At 40.4% G+C, this 19499-nt stretch overlaps 1 protein-coding gene across 1 annotated transcript in view; it reads right to left on the bottom strand.

Annotated features, from left to right (window-relative positions):
* Nucleotides 1-17090, bottom strand: part of LOC309382670 (vomeronasal type-2 receptor 26-like) — a gene marked incomplete at its 3' end in the record, with an annotated part of 50702 nt that extends 33612 nt beyond the window's left edge. The window contains exons 1-3 of the mRNA XM_081934396.1: nucleotides 16646-17090; nucleotides 12736-13455; nucleotides 10496-10708 (exon numbers count right to left, since the gene is read on the bottom strand). Of these exons, the coding sequence (XP_081790522.1) occupies nucleotides 10496-10708; nucleotides 12736-13455; nucleotides 16646-16885 (1173 nt within the window). The 5' untranslated portion in view covers nucleotides 16886-17090. The remainder of the gene's footprint in view (nucleotides 1-10495; nucleotides 10709-12735; nucleotides 13456-16645) is intronic.
* Nucleotides 17091-19499: the final 2409 nt, after the last annotated feature.

Raw genomic sequence — 19499 nt, 5'->3', positions numbered from 1 at the left:
AATTGAAAACTGCACACATGTAACAGAAATGGTCCCTGTCCCAATTCAATCATGCTCACCAAAGGGATGGTACTTGCTGTGTGGAAACTGTGTCATCTCCTATTTTCTGCCAGATGCTTAAGGAGGCTCCCTGTGCCACAGGTCACTTGTTCTCTTTTCATGCAATGCCAGTTGATCAAAGCTACACTCCTCACGAACCCAAGGAAGTGTGAGGGAACATAAACCACATTGGGGGCTTTCCATGGGACAGTAGAATTGTGATGACTTTATGGGGTAATTAAACGCAGAGACTCTTATGGGCTTGCTATCTCCATAATTGGCTCAACAGTCATAGCAGCCCATTTCTACCTCAATAGTAGAAAAGTGGCTTGTTTAGTAATAAAAAGTATTAACCAAACTTCAAATGCTCCTGCTCTCCTGAACAAAGATTAGGAACAGCCAAGAACAGCAATTTTGAAGAACATCTTGGCCATTGACTTTCTGTTGTGATTGTGAGGAGTTTCCAGATCCTCAAACTACGGCCCATTGGCTGGATTCATCCTTCAAAATCAAAGTATTCAGCCTGCAGAGTGGTGGGATTCAGCCCCTCCCCTCCCCCCTCCCCTCACCATTGGCTTTATCTTCCAGTGAGCATCTACTCCAGCTGCACTTCTGGTTAGTTATTTCACTGGTTGAGGTGCACTTCTGATCACAAGGCTGCTGCCTGAAGGTAAGGCCGGAGGGTGCTGGGGAGGGTCAGTTGACTGAGGGGTGATCTCTCCAGTGCAGCCACATGATCCAGGGCCGGTGTGTGAGTAGGAGAGGGGCTGCTGCTGGCTTGAAAAGCAGGTCTGCTGCCAGCCTGTAAATCAGTGCTTTAAAAGTCTTTAAAAATGCTTTAAAAGCAGCCTTTGGGGATGTTTTTCATAGTCATATGATCCAGGGCCAGTGGGTGAGTAGGGGAGGGGCAAGTACAGCAGGGACAAAGGCAAATGGAATGCTACATTTGCCACGCCCACCTAGTCACATAACCACCTAGCCACACCCACCCAGTCACATGACCACCTAGCCATTCTTACCCAGCCGGTCTGGCCCCCCAACAGTCTGAGGGACCGTGAATTGGCCTGCCGGTTTACAAAGTTTGAGGACCCCTGCTTTAAACTCACCAACTATTCCTTGCAAATAAAAGTTACCATGCAGGATTTGGAAGATCCAGCTAAGCGAATCACACAACAATCCCTCCAGGAGTTTCTAGAATTGGATGATCTCAGCTTGCCTGGGACAGGTTGGCTATGAAACCTGGCTCTAGAATTCCCAATTCTTCTGGCTGGAATTATCCTATTACTCATTAATCAGGGCAATGTTTAGGACTTTTGAGTTATTGTTCCCAGGAGAGTGCAAGGCTTAACCCTGTTCTCTTGGGAGATCCATATGGTGACCCCCCTTGAGGTCAAATGGGGAGAAAGGACTGTGGGAAAAATCAGGTCTTAGATGAATGGAATTGATTCAATCAAGTTGCCATAAAGCACTATAAGGCCAACATTTTTTATATCAATACAACAATCCCAAAGATTTGCAATGGAAAATGCTTTCTTTTAGGGGTCTGGCATTATCAAAGTGGCTCCTCCTTTTGATTTATGTTTTCTTCTCTGTTTTATTGCTCATTTGTTGTTTGTTTTTTTTGCCTTAGTCCTTCCTTCCCTGAAGGAAAACAGGCAGAAGAAGGAACCTGAGCTCACTTACGTATAGTAACTTGACACCCTTTGCCTCTGAATACTTACATCTGTGTGCTTACATCATTTGTTTCTTATGTGTTAGTCTCTCCTGTCATTTTGAGATGATATGAATACAACTCTTTGTTCTGTGGGGCCTTCTCTCCATGTTATTTGAGGGACCCTCACAAGAGCAAGCAAATAAACGGTGCAGTAACAGTTCATTACTTGCTTTGGGTCCAACATCCGATTCCACAAGTAGTAAAATACTGAACACCGGAAGGTACCAGAGAATAGAGGAATTTTCCCTCCTTTAAGACAAATAATTTATTTCCACTATCAACTGTCAGAAGTCACACTCTAACTACAGGCATTGAAGATGGGTGAGGATTTTCCCTTCAATCCTCTTCTGGTTCCCCAGAGGGCTGGATGGAGGAAGGGAGGGAGCAAAGAGAGCAAATTGGCCAATATCTGCTCCCCCACAGGTGGGTCTCTTCAGAACTGAAGTAGCTCAGAGGAGGGACAGGTTCGACCCTGAGGACAACTTTTCCATTATTATATGGTGGTAGAAGTTGTATATAGAACACTTTGGGGTAACTAGGGAATCAAGAGAGTTTTTTTCTTTAAAAAATCCTCTGACAATCAGCAACGGTCAAATACCAACCACAGGTCTTTATTCCCCCCCCCCCCATCCTAAAAACTGCCAATGATAGGTAGTACTGCTAGGTAGTACTAGGACAATCACACAGCTGAGAAGTGACAAGGAGGATGCCAATCCTCTCAGAAAGGCTCAGGCTATGAAGATCTCTGCTACAGAAGATTCCTCACCAGAAGGCAGGAAGTCTGTTCAGCACCTCAGCCCAGAGAAGCTGGAATGGGAGGCTAAGAGAGAGGAACCCATGAAAAGGGTGAAAGTTGATCTGGAGCTTAATTGAAGGGAGATTGATGAGAAAGAGCATCAAACCCAAATAGGGCTCTGGAAGTTGCAACACTGATTCATCTACATTAACCTTCTCCTTCTGACAGAACCAGACCTTGGGGGAATTGAAATACCAATTCCGAAAGAACCATGAAGGAGATGAGGTTGAGACCTTCCTAGCTAACTCTGAAGATACCTACCACGCTAAAAGCAGTCAAAAACCCAGGATATGGTTCATATGTATCATCTCTTAAAGGATTGCTTAAGCCAGATATTGGCTAACTTGTATGCTGAGGAAAAGAAGGGCTACCAATTGGTTTAAAATACAAATAATAACTGTTAACTTATTTTATTGTTTGATTATTTATTGTTATATTATTATTATATTGATTAAAATAACTTTTTATCTCCTTCAGTTTTAAATAACATCAGTTGTCAAACAGAGGCAAATGAAGCATATAAACCAACAACTGCAATCAAAAATTAAATGTTATAATCCGGAGAACTAATTTCAAAATCAGGTCCCTGCTTTTATCATTAGTTGTTCCTTGATGTTTAGATCTGGTCTCAGGAGGATAATGTAGCACTTGGGGAAGAAGATGCAGCCCAACAGCCCAGCACCAGAGGCCAAGATGGAGAAGACCTGCACGGCTACCATGGACTTTCCTTTGGTACTCAGGTAGGTGGGCAGGAAGGAGATCCAGACACAGCAGAAGACCAACATGCTGAAAGTGATCAGCTTGGCTTCATTGAAGGCCCCAGGAAGGTTCCTGGCCAAGAAAGCCACTGTGAAGCAGATGACAGCTAGAAAACCCATGTAACCAAGGACAACATAAAACATGGTGGCGGAGCCTTCGTTGCATTGAAGGATGGTCTCTCCAGGCTGGGAGTCCATGTCAAAGTCAGGGAATGGGGGAGAAACTCCCAGCCACATGGCACAGATGAAAATTTGGACACCAGAACAAGAAATGATGATGGAGTTGGCTAAGCTCTTCCCTAACCATCTTCTCATCCTGTTTCCTGGTTTTGAGGCCAGGAATGCCAGCACCACCATGATAGTTTTGGCCAACACAGACGACACGGCTACTGAGAAAACAACACTGAACATTGTTTGTCGGAGAAGACAGGTGGCTTTCCTTGGTTTCCCAATGAAGAAAAAGGGGGACAAAAAGCAAAGCAGGAGAGAGATCAGGAGGATGAAGGAGAGGTCCCAGTTGTTGGATTTGACAATGGGAGTTTCTAGGGATTGAAGGAATAGGATTAAAATGAACACTGTGGTTAGGAGCAAGAGTAGGGCAAAGGAGATGAGGATGATCCCCAGATGTTCTTCATAGGACAGAAAGATGGTTCTTTTGGGGATACATTTGACTTGGTTCTTGTTTGGATATTGATCATCTGGACATTTGGTGCATTTTTCAGTAACTGGGGGGAAAAAACCAATATATATTTTATAGTATTTCAAATTTCAATAAAACCTTTGGGTGAGATGTGATACTGAAAGATAGGAAAGCTTTAGTAAATTGTATATACAATCCAGACAAAATATCCCCAGAATATAAAACTATAAAAACAAGAGCAACAAGAAAATAAAACTAAAAGGAGGAGGAGCCAATGTCGCTACGACACGGACAAGCAATCTCAATTCTCTGAGATCGTTGCCGAAACGTTTATCGCTGGGTGGTCCAATCGGACCTAAACAATCCCGCAATGATGGTGAATGGGAATAATATGTCCTGATTATCACAGGGACACCGCAAAGTCCCTGATCGATCCAGGAGAAGTTCTTCTAGCTGGCGATAAAAGCACAGCCCCTAGGCTGATGAAGTTGTGATGGCTCCGATCGGAAGGAAAAGGAAAGAGAAAGCATTTACAGCTGGTGAGGAATTTTTACCGTTTTAAAAGAGACTGCCCACAAAAAACTTAAAATTAATTTAAATCTGAGAACAGAAGAAATAAGTGGCAGAATTAAACTTTGAATGGTTTTGATCAGTGTGTTATCTTGCTTCTTAAATGCTATTTTTATGGATGGAATTTATGCAAGCCTTTTAAAACGGATGGATTAACAAAAACCAATACACAAGCCTGATCAAGAAGCTGACTTCCAGCTAAAGGAAATGAACAGGAGTGTGAGGAAGAGATGAAAGACCGGTAAGAAAATTCATCTAAGTCATAAATCAAACTTAGGAAAGGCAGAGAATCTTGAGAGCAAAAATAATATTGATGGTCAGATCAGGATTTTTTAAAAAAACATAGAAAGAAAGGGAAAATGGAGGGTTGAAAAACTAGCCCCCCTCCCCCCAAAAGCCATTTGTTTGAAACAACTCAGACAGAAAGGAAGAAAGTAGAGAAGTGACAAACCCACTCAAACACAAACTCTAAATTTGGTTTTGGACTTGAAAAGATTGTGTTTTTAAAGGAGTCTAGGAGTGTGAAGATTTACTTTGTCCAAGTGTCTTTTAACTAACATATCTTAAGCAACCCCAATTAATGAGGGGTGGAATGTAACAAGGGAGAAAGATCAAGAAAAAAACACTATGTCCTCACTGACAACTGATAACCTAATCTTGCCTGTGTGGGAAATTCTAATTAACCAATTGCCATAAATCAGAACTTGGAAAAGCAGGAGGCAAAGAAGAAACATACCTGAGTTTTGGCTGTATGCAAGCTGGTTCCAATTAATATATTTTGAGCATCTATAACCAACGAGAGGTGAAAAGTAGCAAGAAAAAAATAATAACAAAATTAAGAACGGGGAAATATGAAGGGGTTTCCCCCCCTTTATTTTCTTCAAAAGATTAAGTTGATTCCAGCTTCTCTTCCATTTTCACAGTAGTTGAATTAACTAAATTTAAGGTGAACCAGAACCTCGAAATAAGATTTGTATAACTAACTTCAATTTTGGAACAGGACATTAAGGAAGAACAAAAGACCAAGATGTATCCCATTGCACTTCCCCACAGCCGCTGAAGTATATAAATTTAAGGTGGACCAGAACACTGAAATAAGAACTGTATAACTAACTGTAACTTTGGAATTGGACATCATGGAAAGCTGGGAATTTGAAGAACTACATGAAATTATAAAAAAAAATGCATAAATCCTTAAAATTAAGTCTAAATAGAATTCTGAACCCAGAGAAGAAGATATTTACAGAAGAAGGCAAAGAAGAAGGGGGAAAAGACAAGGAAGGGGTAGAAACGGTGGGAAATAAAAAGCAGACAAAAGACTCCATGGGCTTGGCAGTGGTATAGGGAAAATTGTAAAAGGGGGATGTGTCCCAACTAAAGGGAATGAAAAGCAGACAAAAGATGTTTGGGGGGCTGTCAATGGCATAAGGAAAATTGAAGCAAGAGGTTACGCCCCAACAAAAGAAATATAAAATATTTTTTTGATGGTGGCTTAGGGAAAATTGAAGAGGGTGGACATGTCAAAACAAAGAAAAGGGAGAAGGCAGGAAAAGAGAACTGGGACAAAAGACTTACTAGGAAAAATCAAACAACTAGAAATCATTATATGGGAAAATATAAAGCTAGGATTATGCCTAAATATGATAATAAAATGGAGTTGCTAATGGAAAGATAATTAAATAGAGGTTAATATATATGGAATATGGACAAATATGAAACTGCTATGGGAAGAGTATAAAGCAGAGGTTTGTGATTCACTTTTATACATGATAATTAAACTGAGTTGCTAATTGATTGAATATGATAAGCATGAGTTAAAATATATGAAACATGGACATATATAGAACTCTAAAGAGGATGAACAAAGTGGGATACGTACTACTTGTTATTCTATATAGTAGATTAAGGGAATTGTAATGAAAATTGAACAGTGAAGATTACCCTTTATAGACAATTAAGGGTAATCTAATCCAAGATCTGTAAAAATGGAGAGGGAACATGAAATATACTTATGATGGGAAACTATTGAGATTTAAAGACAGAATCACAAATTGGGGGTGTGTAAGGATGTATAATTATATAAATATAATGATGAGAATAGCTGGGAATTGTAACCAGGTCTACATCTCGCCCAAAAATAGGCTGGGGGTGGGGTGGGGTTTTAAAAGCACAATGACTGTATATGTATACTTTTTTGTTCTATTTTTTTTAAAAAAGGAGGAAGATATATGTTAAAATTAAATATGTATATTGAAAAGGAAATATAAATACCATCAACATAAAATGGAGCTCACTCAGAAGCTGAAATACACCAAGTAGATGAGATGAAGAGTGTGGAGTAGAGGAGAGAGGTAAGGGAAGAAGAGAGGGATAGGAGAGAGGGCAGGGGGGAGAGAGGAGGAGAGAAAGGAGAAGTGGAAAGGAGAGAGGAAGGGGAAGGAGAGAAGAGAAGGGTGACAGAGGGAAGAAAGGAGGAAGGGAAGGGGAAGGAGAGAGGGAGATGAACGTGATGGATAACATACACATATGGTGTATGGAGAGCACAAGAGCCAATAATTGTTTGTGGGAGTTGATGGTAAGCTGAATTAATAATACCATACAATTTTGGCTATGTAATAGTATATATGTGATTATATGTTATGAAAATGAAAAAAATAAAGAAAACTTTATATATAAAGAGAAACAATTTATGATCTTAATAAAGAGTAATTGATTAAATATATGATTGATGTATCTTTTGGCCTGTAATATAAAGTTAGTTTGAGTGAGCAAACTTCATTGAACTAAAACCATTCCTCAAGAAACAAAGAATTCAAATGTTCCTAAGAAAGATAAATATGGAAGGACACATCCAAATTGGCAAATAAAAGAGAGATCTCCTAACCAATTCACAACATCCTTCTTCCTACCTCATCCTTCAAAATCTTTTTCTTATCTCTCCCATTGTGGCAGTAATTGGACACCATGAAAATTAAGAACAAAACCCTCAAACTTACATTTGTCTTTAAAATGCATAATGTCACCCACCTTCCTGAGTGGAGATGGTCCCCTCCGGACAAGGAACGCAGTCATAGCAGCAAACTGGCTCTCCTTCTCGAGCCTTCTTGACAAATCCAGGCTGACATTTATCCACACATTTGGACTGAGGCAGAGACTGAGAAGAGAAAGAAGAAATGCCAAAGGAAATATGTTGAGGTTCATCATTCATGAAAGAGGGAGGTAGACATGAACATTAGTGTATGGGCTTCACTTAGGCCAGGGGTCTGCAATTTTAAATACCCAAAGAGCCATTTGGAACCATTTCCCACAGAAAACACTGGGACCCACAATACCTAGGTGGGTGTGGCCAACTAAACATCACTCCCATCCATTCACATGGTCCACACAGCCACACCTACCTGGGTTTTGTGGATCCCAGTTTTTCTGTGGGAAATGGACCACCCCCTCCCTCCCTCCCTCTTGTTTTTCTCTCCCTCCAGCTCTCTCATTTCTGTTCCTCTCCCTTTCTCCCCCCTTCTCTCTTTCTCATTTGCTTATCCCCTTTTCCTCCCATTCTCTCCCTCCATCATTTTCTCATTTTCCTCTCTCTTTTTCTCCCCTTTTCTCTCTCTCCTCTCTCTGTCTATCTCATCTCATTTCCCTCACCCTCTCCCCTCCCCCCTCTCTCTTTCTCATATTTGAGGATCATATTTGAGGGGCTGTCAAAGAGAGGAGGGGGTCAAGCTATTTGCCAAAATACCTGAGGGCCAGACAAGGAATAATGGATGGAAACTGAACAAGGGGAGATTCAACCTGGAAATAAGGAGAAATTTTCTGACAGTGAGAGCAATCAACCAATGGAACAGAAGTTGCCTTCAGAAATTGTGGGAGCTTCATCACTGGAGGGTTTCAAGAAGAGATTCAACTGCCATCTGTCAGAAATGATGTAGGGTCTCCTGCTTTAGAGGGGGGTTGGACTAGATGGCCTACAAGGTCCCTTTTGACTCTTTCCCCCTCTGTTATATCCCAATTGGGCCAACAGAATTTCCATCAAATCTTGTTTTCATTTCATTAGATTCAATCCAAACCTGAAGTTAGGCTCTGGTTAACAGAATTGCCTTCATCCCTAATATTTGAAGACGAGGAACAAGTGAACGTGAAGCTATTAACCTGAAGTTCTTCAGTATATGAGTGTCTCTCTCATCATCATCATCATCATCATCATCATCATCATCAATTTAAATTTATTAGCCGCTCCCTTTCCGAATAGGACTCGGGGCGGCGTACAATGGAGTAAAAAACATATAACATTTACATAAACCCATGACATACATAAATACAAAGACACACATGTACGGAGGAGGTTAACAGATACAATACATAGACAATTAAAAACCATTAAAATACCCTAATTATAAAACCCCATGTACAATCCAAATTCAAAATGTTAAAACAGACAGTCAGGAGGGGTACGAAAAAATTACGGTTGAGCCAGGCCAGATAGTTGAAAGAGGTGGGTCTTCAGTTGTACACGGAAGGAGCGGAGATCGGAAGTAATCCTGATGTCACGGGGGAGGTCATTCCACAGGGCTGGGCCCATCACAGAGAAGGCTCTGCTCCTGGGTGTCGCCCCCCGGCACTGTTTGGCGGACGGCACCCGGAGAAGTCCCTCTCTGTGAGAGCGGATTGGTCGTAGGGATGTGTGGGGCAGGATGCGATCCTGCATGTAACTAGGCCCTGTGCCATGAAGCGCTTTAAAGATCATAATCAAGACCTTGAAACGCACTCGGTAGACCACAGGAAGCCAGTGCAGCTCGCGCAGGAGAGGTGTTACAGGGGAGAATCTAGTCCTCCCCATGATCACCCGCGCGGCCGCGTTCTGGACCAACTGTAGTCTCCGAGTGCATCTCAAAGGAAGCCCCATGTAGAGAGCATTGCAGTAGTCCAGGCGAGACGTCACCAGCGCATGGGTGACTGTGCGTAGGGCATCCCGGTCCAATAAGGGGCGCAATTGGCGCATCAGGCGAACCTGATGGAACGCCCCCCTTGCCACGGCTGTTACATGGTCATCCATGGACAGCCGGGCATCCAGGAGGACGCCCAAATTGCGCACCTGTTCCATAGGGGCTAATTGCACGCCCCCAATGGCCAGAGATGGAAGCACCTGGTTGAACCGGGGCGCCGGAAGCCACAGCCACTCCGTCTTGGAAGGGTTGAAATTCAGTCGGTTGCCATCCATCCAGATCCGTACGGCCTCCAAACACCGGGACATCACTTCGATGGCCTCATTGGGGTGGTTCGGGGTGGAGATGTATAGCTGAGTGTCATCAGCATACAGATGATATCCCACCCCAAAGCCACGGATGATCTCGCCCAGCGGTTTCATGTATGTGTTGAACAGGAGAGGCGAGAGTACCGAACCCTGTGGCACTCCACATGTGAGAGGCCTCCGGGTCGATCTCTGCTCCCCTGCCAACACACGTTGCGTCCGGTCAGTGAGGTAGGAGCCAAACCACCGTAAAACGGTGCCCCTGACTCCCAGCCCCTCCAGCCGGTGCAACAGGATACCATGGTCGATGGTATCGAAAGCCGCCGAGAGGTCTAATAGGACCAGGATAGAGGAACAACCCCTATCTCTGGCCCGCCAGAGATCATCCACCAATGCGACCAAGGCCGTCTCCGTCTCACCGGTTTCATGGTGATAAATTTCAAAAGAGACATTAATTGGCAATGACTTGTGTCCTAAATAATAATCTCCCCAAATCTCATTTTTGAAATAGCTGAATCAGATTATAACAGCTTCAGCATTATAGTATCTGAAGGATACTTTGGTCCATAGAACTGAAGGCCCCCCATCTATCTAATATAATTATTAGTTTTACTCCACATACTCAATTCTAAGTGAAGGTTAACCACTTTTTTGACTAGGTTTACCATACTTGAAAAGGGTCCTACTTCTTTGGAAAAAAATGAAAAAAAGACACCAAGATTTTCCCTACCTTGTTGAGCAACTGTAGCTGTGACAAAGCATCGTGTTTAATTATAAGTCGCTGCCTTTCAAACCATCCCAAATGCTTGTTGATGGGATCCTCCTTGGGAAGAACCACCCTACTAAGGATACTCAGATCTGCTGCTAGGTCTCCATTTTGATCCAAGTAGATTTTCAGCATGGAAAGATTGTACAATTCCTGATTCTTTAGAAATGAATGGAGCTAGAATGGAAACATCCAGGAATTTAAAAAGCAGAAATCTTGTTTTTTTTTCTTTCTCACATTAGTTTTTTACATTTGAATCTTTCTTCTGTGGTTGTTTAGCATGTAAGTATTGTGAGTTGGGAGAACAAGTGTTGCCACTAGCTTCAAAACTCAATAATAAAGGTTTAGTAATAGTTCTCAATCACTTAGTATATTGACCAAAAGTATAGTGAGAAGATCTATGTCAACCTTGAAGTGAACCTGGCTGAGGCCATTTTTTTTGGGCTTCAGGGTGGCCTCAAGGCAGAAGAGGGGACAGGGAGGGGGGAAATTAGATAGCTGGAATGATACCATCAAAAGAAAAAAAGGTTTTCCTATGGGAACCAATGTCATTCCAACAGGTGGCTTAGAGAGGAGGAGTGGAGTATCCAAGCAACCTGCCAGCACCTTTATTAGACAATGTGACTGATGACTTGGAGGATAGGGGGAACTTTCATTTTTATATTAGGTGAAAAAATGGGATCTTTCAGAGTCAGCTTTCACCATTTTGTCAATATGACATATACAATAAACTGTTCTTTGAGGAATCTATCTGCCTTGGAGTTCTGCTTTCAATGGGTGCATTACCTGAAACTTAGGGTACATTTTAGGGAAGGTCATCAATCAATTGAAGAAAAAACACAAATAAGTAGAGTATTCATAAACTCCTTGAAAACAACAAGGTGATTAGGAGAAAGCAAGGATTTGTTAAGAAAATAGTTGCAAGGCTATTCCTCATTCAAGTAGAGCAGAGGGGAGAAATGATCAGATGAACCAATCCTACTTTATTGTAAGACTATATTATCAATGGGAAGGTCCAAATCTTTTAACGAACCCTTTTGACAGATCTTATCTGAGTTTCTTTTTCTGCCTGTTATGCAGCTGCTGGTTTCCTCCCCCACATCTTATCTGATTCTTCCCTATGCAGCATCTCTTTCTCTCATCCTCCAAATTCATTCCAACATATCATCACATTTCCTCATTAAAATGTTTGAATGGTGGTGATATTACTTGATTTTAGCAAAGAATCAACCAAATCCTTCCTGAGGGGGTGAATGGGGATCTTCTTAATTGAGCAATGCATGGCATGATAATTAAGTGGATACAATTGTCTTTAAAATTGCATTCAAATAAATTTTAATCTTACTGATACAATTGGGAAGTTATGAAAAACAATTAGAGTTTGGTCATTACTTCTTCTATATTTTCAATAAAAAAGGAAGTAAATGAATCATGATTTTGTGATGAAGAAATTATAAAAGCTATTTTGATCTCCTTTAAAAATTCCCATTTTCCAGATCATAAAACATGATTTTGAGATAGAGGGAGGTGCACATGTAAAATCCAGTTGGAAACTAATTTTTAACATTTAGGACTTGATATATCATTGCATTTTGTATAACACAAATGAATGGCATCCACAATCTATATCTTTCTCTAAGATTTCATTCATAATTTTTCTCACATTACTCTACATGTGGAATGATTACTGATTATAATAAAGTAGCAGTAATATTTTAACGATATGATAATAACCATTTTATTAATTCGACAATAATGTCATTAATGACCCAGTTGAATCATAAAAGTCCTCTTGAAGGAGCCACACTTGGAGAAGAAAATTTTGATCTGCTTTAGGGAAGGACAAAGGAGGCAAGGAAGAGATCAAAGGAGCTGCTTTTAGCCTTGAGGAAAGACTACATGGAGAAGAGCCATGCTGGTTTACAGAAGCTTAAAAATCAGAAAAAGGCTGGGAAGATTTTTTTTTTTTTTGAATATGCAAAACTTCTTGGTTGCAGAAGGGAGGGTTCAGAGCTCTTCCAGGAAGTATAAGATGCTGTGCAGAAGCTTAGGATCTTAAACAACTAAGAGGAAATGCACCAAAGACTTTGAAAAGGAATTTACTCTGATGGGTCCTTGTTGGGACCCCTTACCTTCCATGGCTGCAGCCTTGGAGCCCCCAACCTCTCTTCTCCCTTCTCCCTTCTCCTCTTGGATTTGGATGCAGCATCTAAGGCATGAGCCAGAATCTTAATGGTGCTGTAAGTATAGCCGTCATTTGGTATCTCCATCCTATTCTTTTTCTCTTGGGTCCCCACTGGGGATTTCTGGGTGCATCTTCTCCGGCCTTTGACAGAAAAGACGTGTTTTGAAACAGAGCAGTGAAAACACTCATTTTGAAATTCAGGTTCCACAAAGAAAGGATCTTGAAAGGCATCATCTTTTTTCCAATTCTTTTGCCACTGAAAAGGAAAGGTCCAAATACTATGGACGTACTTGAGAAGATGGTAGTTACGCATGAAATAGGCCCCAACCACTGTCATGATCCAGACCTTCCCTTCAATGGGTCTTGGGAAACCTTCAAGTATTGAATGGAAGGGACGAATTCTGTCCCAAATGTCATCAAACTCTATGAAATGAACAAAGACATTAACTTGCCTCCACTTAGCGATGGCATTCCTGAGGGATGCTGTGTATGTGGTTGTTGAGAATTGTTGTGATATAACCACACAAATTCTATTCCTGACAAGCATAGGAGTAAACGTTCTTATGAAATGCTCTCCCTTCTCTGTGTCTGGAGCAAAGAGGCCAATCAAGGTCCATTCAAAATGGAGGAGCAGTTGGACAATTGCTGGGTATTGAAGTCCTTCTTTGGGGAATATCGGATAGAAAAAAGGGAATTGACTTTTATCACTCAGAGCCTCTGAAGCAATTTTCCGACTGACCTGGAAAAAGCAGTGAAGAATTCTGTTACATTTAGGATCTTACCAAGTTCCAATGTTTAGCTTTCAATGAATCCAACTTTTTTCTCATGCACATATTGGAACAGTTTCTAGTTGGTTAGTCATAAGGACATATCAAGATACAGAACATAGGCAGAGCATTAACAAAATAGCATGTCAATGTAGATTTTTTAAAAATATATGGTTCAATGGAAATGCATTAAGAATGAAAATAGTATTTTATGACCCCTGAATTTACAACAATCAGACCATAATTTCCTTCCAAAAAGGATTTTATTATATGTAATTTTTGAATTCTGAGCACCCAGGAAATACGTTTTTTTAATATTAGGATCTCAAAAGGTCATTTATCTAATGTGCAATCCAGGAAGTTGATCTCCCTCTTTCTTCTATAATTAAGATTCAAGTAATAGATGTATCACATCTTCTCTCTCTGAACCTCCATAAATAAAAGTATGTTCACTGAAAGGGATTTGGAAGGTTCAACTCAATACTTGGAAGTTCATTTGTAGCACCTGATGCATTTCAATATGCCAACCTTACTGAGTAGAGCTATGATCTTTCTCTGTTTTGCCACCCTTGATTCTTTTGAAGCTTTTTTTTTTTCAATTTTTCTCCAATTGTAAAAAGACAGGAAGACCAGTTACCAAAATAATTTATCAATTGCACACTTCAATACATTTTAATCGAAATTTCTTTGTTCTAACAGAGTTTTGAGACTCTTACAGTTTGCATATCATTAATTTAGTTTTAAAAATGCATGCCCAAATTTCATAAATTGTATACATTTCCTATTCAGCTCTGAGGGCAGCAGCTGAAGTTCTATTATCCATCCTTAAGATTCTTCTGAGAGGATGACTTTGATAATTTAGGTTAAGGAAGCTGCATAGTTGTGATTAAAAAAAAGAAATAACGGTGCATTCACTTGTCCCTTTAGTCTAAATGACCTCCATCAATGTTGAGGGAGCCAAGATCCGGTCACAAAAAAAATACTCCCAGGTAAGGAAAGGTGTGAACTTGCTCTATTGACTCATCATCAAATAGCCCTATATGACAATGATATCATTTCCCAAACATCGTAACTTTTGACTTTGACTTAGAAATAATCAGATAATTTTTATAAGAACAGAAGCCAAGTCTCCTTAACAATATTTGAAACCAAAGGTCATATTTGCAGCACCCTTGTCTTACTTTCTGGTAAGTATCAGTCCTACTTCTCAGGGCTTTATGGAACCTAAAAAAGGGTTTCCCAACCAATGAGCCAAGGCTGACGAGTGGTCCATGAGGGGTTTGCAACGAGGCCATAGAAATGGATTACAAACATCCATTTGCACAAGTGCATCCTCACTTGCCTGAGTAGTGTGCGAGCATGTGCACAGGAGCTCTATTTAAGCCAGCTGTTTGCACGGAAAGGTCCCCTCTTCCCTCCTTTCCAATCTGCAAAGCTGGAAACATTGGGGAATTCTGTCCTAAAACACACTCTCAAACAATTGAATGTGGAACATGGAATAATTGCGATGGAAGGGATCTTGGAGGTCTTCTAGTCCAACCCCTTGCTCATAGAGCAGATCGTATTCCATTCCAATCAAAATGAACCCCCAGTGACCTCCAGTAATGGAGCACAATCAGCTTCATGAGGCTGTTCCACTGATTAATTGTTCTCTCCCACCAGTGCTTGTAGAAAGGGCTTTGAGCAAGATCAACATTCTCAGCTCCATTGTAAAAGCCATCAGTTTCCTCCATAATATTCCTTTGTTTACTGTGTCAAATGCTATAAAGGCAGCAGAGGCATTCTTTCCTCTGACTGATATTTTTTGTAGTTAGATGGTTCAAGGCAACAGAATTACCAATAGTGGATGAAATCTGCTTCTGGTTCTTCTACAAGGAATGCCCTTTTCATCTGCCACTGTCAGCTCTACTCAAGGGTAATCTGGCATGTATTTTAAACACAATATCTGTAATTAGTGTCTTTTTTATTCCCCCCTTTTTATATATACATAAAATAAGACTACATAGAATAACAGAGTTGGAAAGGACCTTGGAGGTCTTCTAGTTCAACCCCCTGCCTAGGCAAGATTTCAGACAAATGGTTATCCAAAATCTTCTTAGAAACTTCCAATGTTGGAGCATTCACAACTTCTGGAAGCAAATTGTTCCACTGATTAATTGTCTCAACTGTCAGGAAATTTCTCCTCAGTGCTAACTACAATTATACAAGCTACAATTTCCATCTTTGACCCAAATGGGCATGGCAGTTATTATTTCTACATGTAAATAGAATAGAATAGAATAGAATATTTATTTCTAAGCCGCACCCTCTCCCGAAGGACTCGGGGCGGCGTACAATAAAACAAATAAAATACAAAGTACAATACAATACAATACAATACAAATCTGGACAGGACATACATATAACAAGGACGTATATAAGACGTATACAAGGAGGAGGTAGGCTGATAGCTAAAAAAAATTAAACAATTAACAATTAAAACAATTAAAAAGTCACAATATTTAAAAACCCCAATAAATAAATTCAATTGAATTATACTAATAAAAACCCGCCAGGAGTGATATAGTTAGATCATGGTTGAGCCAGGCCAGCTACTTGGAATAGGTGGGTCTTGAGCTGAAATGAACCTGCCAGTAGAATGTCCCACCATTTGTGATACTTCTTAAATTGTTCAACTGTTAGAAAATCCCCTCCAGAGGCAATATTGTTCTCAAAAACATTGAAGGATGAATTTGAACACTAGTGTTTTAGGGCAAAAAATAGTTGACATTTTGCCTAACGTATTTGTAATTCTTTTATAAAATGGTTAATTCATGTTTGAGAATATCATTACTTTGGTAATATCATAAAAGAAATGAGAGCTTTCCTTCAGTGCTGCACTTTCCTCTTGTAGAAAGACCCTTTGATTGAACACAGAGCCTCGCCTCACCTTCACAAGTGTGCAGCAGAAGCCCTCAAAGCAAGGTGGAGGGTCTCCTGAGCAGATATTTCTGTTCTGACCCATTCTCCTTACGCACTATTATCTCAATCCCAAGGCATGAAACCTATAATGGCCATGGTGAAAAGCAGGTCTTGAATTCTATAGTGAAGAAATGGTTGGATCTATCACTCACACACCAATAATCCACTCACTTTACCAGGTAGAGAAACACAAACACAAACCTGGGTGACTTTGTAGGGGCTGACTAATGTTGACATCTGGTTGGAGATGTCTCTGAGAGCTCCATCAATCATCACCAAAAGGTTGTCCTTTCTTCCACAGCTGTAGTTGGGAATATTGGCTTCTCCAGGAGACAGCATATCTAGTAGGGCATCTGAAGTGCCAAGGGTGTTATCATAGTTGTCATAGAGGTTGTAGCCAAGTGTGTGATTGTGCAGGAGGTGGTGATATTTCTTAACCATTTCAATATTGAAAATCACCAATAGTATTTCTCTTTTTCCATAAGGTAAACTAGTGTATGACCAGGTTCATATTTAATATTAGAATCATCAACAACAAAAGCTAAACAATTTTTCCCTATTTAATCCTATTTTTCTCCACAAGCTAACTGAGATATAAGCCAATATTGACCCAAAATCAGAGGCAAATGATAGTCACCCATTAATATTTATGTGTGTTGAGATTTTAGGATGTAGATAGTTCTCCAAAAGGATTAAAAAATCGAAGATATACTATTATTTGTAGCCGTACTAATTTTCATCAGCCCAGTAAACAGGTTGTAGAATAATTCAGCCATTAAAGTAGAGCAATCATAAAAGGAAGAAGATATTTGATAAGGGACGCTGAAAAGCTATTCTAAAAACAAGTCATCCTTTATTCCTATAAAATTCATGGATAGAATATCAATCAGTGGGCATAAAAATATGGAAATGAACTTTGCAGGGGAAACTACAACAATCACTACTTTTTTAAAAAAAAACTTCAATACGGAAGTCATGCATTGAGGATTGAATATAGAAAGGAAAATTATGTGGACTCCTTTCAGGTTTCTCCCAGAAAATAAGACAAAAGAGAGAGGCTGTGGAAATCAAAGGGATTCAAGAAATTAATCAGGTCCTGTAATATAGGAGTAAGTAAAATAAGAAGGAAAAAAGAAGACTATTAGAACTGCAAATGGAGGGAATGAATCTCCATCACAGTGAATGACTTACAAATGAATCTGTGTAGAAGGAGCCATGTTGAAAGGTAATATTGCAGGTGTTATTTTTGATGGAGAAACGACTATACCAAGGAGAAGATCTCCTGGCTTAAAATAGCTCCATGGCTTTTCTCCATCCTGGTGGTCCAAATTCAGTGGGCACTTCAGTCTATGTTTCCCAGAGACTGGCTGAGACACCAGCAGCAGCATCAGAAGCAGAAGCAGGAGGTCCATAATTCCTGGGGCTGAATCAATCTTCTTCCTGTTTCTGAAAAAGAATTAGAAGAATTCAAAGACTCTCAAAGGATGGAATATTCTGTGGCTTTCCTGATTCAAACAGAGACAAGTCAAGATTCACCTGGAAGAAAGGGAAAGTACATTCAACAGCACAGCTCCTACCTGTCCCATAACTGGAGCCACAAAGGGCAAAACCCTGTGTTATTTATACTTTTCTAATGCAAGATCCCTTCCATGTTGCTTCAGTCTAATCAAAGACAGTCACTGGAGAAGAAGGAGAAATGATCTCAAGCCCTGTATGAAGATAATTATAGTGGGAAGAAACATCTCTTGGGACCCTGAATTTCTTCCATGTAAGGAAGCGAAGCTGGAGAAAATCTTAGTGAAAATATTTTGTCAGAGTTTTGACAGCATGACTATTATTATGGGATAAACCCCAGGAGCAAAACACAGCACATAGCACACAGAGCCTTTATACAGTTAATAGATATATATTATATACAAATATATACAGACATGCACATGGAGATAAATGCCTTATCACTAAGCTACGAACACAAGGAGGGTAATGAGATACATGAGGAGAGAGAGAAAAGTCCTCTAATGGCCACCTGTTTATAGACACCTAACCAGAGTCTCTACCCCATTGCATCAGCCTACAGATTACAGCTTACAACCTTACATCAGCTGGCAGCTATTAAATCCTCAGTACCTGACATATTTCTATATTTCATATCAGTGAAAAACTACAGAGAGACCCCTTGGGGCATTCTTCTGTAGTGTCCTTACTCCTTCCTGTTAGGACATGTCCAGAAAGTGATGCTGGAGCAAGATACTTCAACATCCAGCAAAGTGACTTCTGCTGCCCTTCAATGTGGCCTCTTCCCTCCAGGCACTGCTAGGGAAGGTCACTCAGAGCTGTGGAGTTCGGTGGCACTCTAGGTTGGTGTCACTTAAGTTTAATGCTTCCGGTGCTTTCACTCCAGGGAAGCAATCAGGGTATTTGAAGCCAACCTGATGTTAAGAGTTTTTTCTTTTCTTTTCAATGAAATTTCCATGTGTTGATCCTAAATTAGAGTTGGCTTTATAATTCCTGGTTACTGAAATTGAAATTTCATTTGCTATCAATTCTTAGAAATATCAATTTGCATGAGAGCTGACTGAGTGACAGGAAAGTGACAGCCTTTGGATTGCATCATTGGCTAAGAGAGAAAATTGTGGAGTGGATGGAAGTTTTTGTTTTAGTTTCCTTGACACTCTCTGTGTTGTCTTTCCATATTGATACAATGAGAGCCATTCAATGTTGATGTTTCTTAGTTTGAATAATAAAATGGTGCTGTGAGGTCTGCGGTTGAGATGGTGGCAGATTTTTTTGCCACAACCACCCAGAAGTTGGTTTAGGGGGACCTTGTTGCATTTCCTTTGGTTGTGTAGGTGCACTTGGTGTGGTCCGACTATTGTGACATTCCCATCTCTGAGGCTTTATTTGAAACTCCACCCCAGAAGACCTCCAAGTGCTTCAAGGGTACAGTTCAGAATCCCCGTGTTCTGTGTTTTCTTGGCTGATTGTGTATGGATTATGTTTCCTATCTGCAGGGGGAAAGTTAATATCTACAGCTCGGCATGGAAGGGAGAACTGG

The sequence above is a fragment of the Natrix helvetica genome (genome assembly GCF_964273705.1).
Source record: "Natrix helvetica genome assembly, chromosome: 1".
Taxonomy (NCBI): domain Eukaryota; kingdom Metazoa; phylum Chordata; class Lepidosauria; order Squamata; family Natricidae; genus Natrix; species Natrix helvetica.
The sequence above is the reverse complement of the archived record's forward strand: the minus strand, read 5'-3'. Positions and strand labels throughout refer to the sequence as shown.